General features: G+C 53.6%; 1 protein-coding gene across 1 annotated transcript; it reads right to left on the bottom strand.

Annotated features, from left to right (window-relative positions):
• Positions 1-244: 244 nt before the first annotated feature.
• Positions 245-1,276, bottom strand: foxd2 (forkhead box D2; the record flags this gene model as incomplete). Its single annotated transcript, XM_080001021.1, has 1 exon — positions 245-1,276. One exon carries the CDS (start codon positions 1,274-1,276, stop codon positions 245-247), a length of 1,032 nt encoding a protein of 343 aa, XP_079857147.1.

Here is a 1,276-nt window from a genome sequence, read left to right as displayed (position 1 = left end):
TCCTGTTTATCTCGTTAGTATTCACATATTTACAAAACAAAACAAAACATAAATAGAGTCCTTAGAAACACAAAGAGAGTCATACCACTCTTATTTCATCAAGAATGTGGATCCTACCTTCACATGGGGCGGCATATACCCACAGTGGGACTTTTAATAAAAAAAAAACGTTTTCTTTTCTGAACAGTTTCTAGAAATGACAGCTGTTCATGTTTGCAGCTTTACTGCACAATGTCTTGCGCTCCTACGAAATGTTTAAGTGGTTGGAGGCAGAGAGCGCCGGGCTCAGCATGGCCAGGATCTGAGCCTGGTTGCTGGACGCAGCGCCGTAGGAGGACACGGTGGGGTTGGCCGCGCCGATGATGTTGTCAATGGAGAAGGAGGGCCTACTAGGAGTGCCGGTGTCCGATTTGAGAGACTGCAAACTGGGCAGAGTTGGGCTTAGCTGGGGATAAAATGGCTTTCGCAAATCGGCACCCAGAATTGAAGGTAAAGGGTGCGGCGTTGGGAAGATAGAGGCGGGGGAAGGCAGAGCGCACGGCGCGTTTTGGAACGGGAAGGCGCCGCCCGGGTGGTGCGGGTGGTACGGGTTGTGCGCTGCGTGGAAGTTCTGCAGCTGGAGTCCGTAGTTGTAGCCGTAAGGGCCGTATCCGAACCCGGGGAGGAAGCCCCCGGAGTCCCTCAGGATCTCGGTGCTTTGGTGCCTCTTGAAGCGCTTCCTCCGGCGTAAAAAACTCCCGTTGTCGAACATGTCGGCGGACTCGGGGTCGAGGGTCCAGTAGTTGCCCTTTCCGGGGTTACCGGGTTCCCGGGGGATTTTAACGAAGCAGTCGTTCAGGGACAGGTTGTGGCGGATGGAGTTTTGCCAAGCGGGGAATTTCTCCCTGTAGTATGGGAACCTGTTGCTGATGAACTCGCAAATTTCGCTGAGAGTGAGCCGCTTTTTAGGACTCTGGAGGATGGCCATGGTGATGAGGGCGATGTAGGAGTAAGGGGGCTTCACCAGGGCACTTTTGCTGGACTTTTCACCGATCATGGTCCCGGGTTCCGAGCTGGACCCAGTCTGGTCCGACTGGCACTCGGAGCTGCTGAGCCCCGGAGAAGACACCCTCTCGCTCGCGTTCTGGGAGAAAGTATCGTCCGAGTCATTGTCCAAGTTAAAATCGTGATGCATATATTTTCCATCCTTGCCAACGGAGATGTCTCCCCCAACCACATCGATGTCCACATCTTCGGACAATGCAGAGCTGTCGGACATATCCGCCCCCAAAGTCAT

This window comes from Zeus faber (genome assembly GCF_960531495.2).
Source record: "Zeus faber genome assembly, chromosome: 1".
NCBI lineage: Eukaryota > Metazoa > Chordata > Actinopteri > Zeiformes > Zeidae > Zeus > Zeus faber.
Note: the sequence above shows the minus strand (reverse complement) of the source record. Positions and strands in the feature narration are given on the sequence as shown.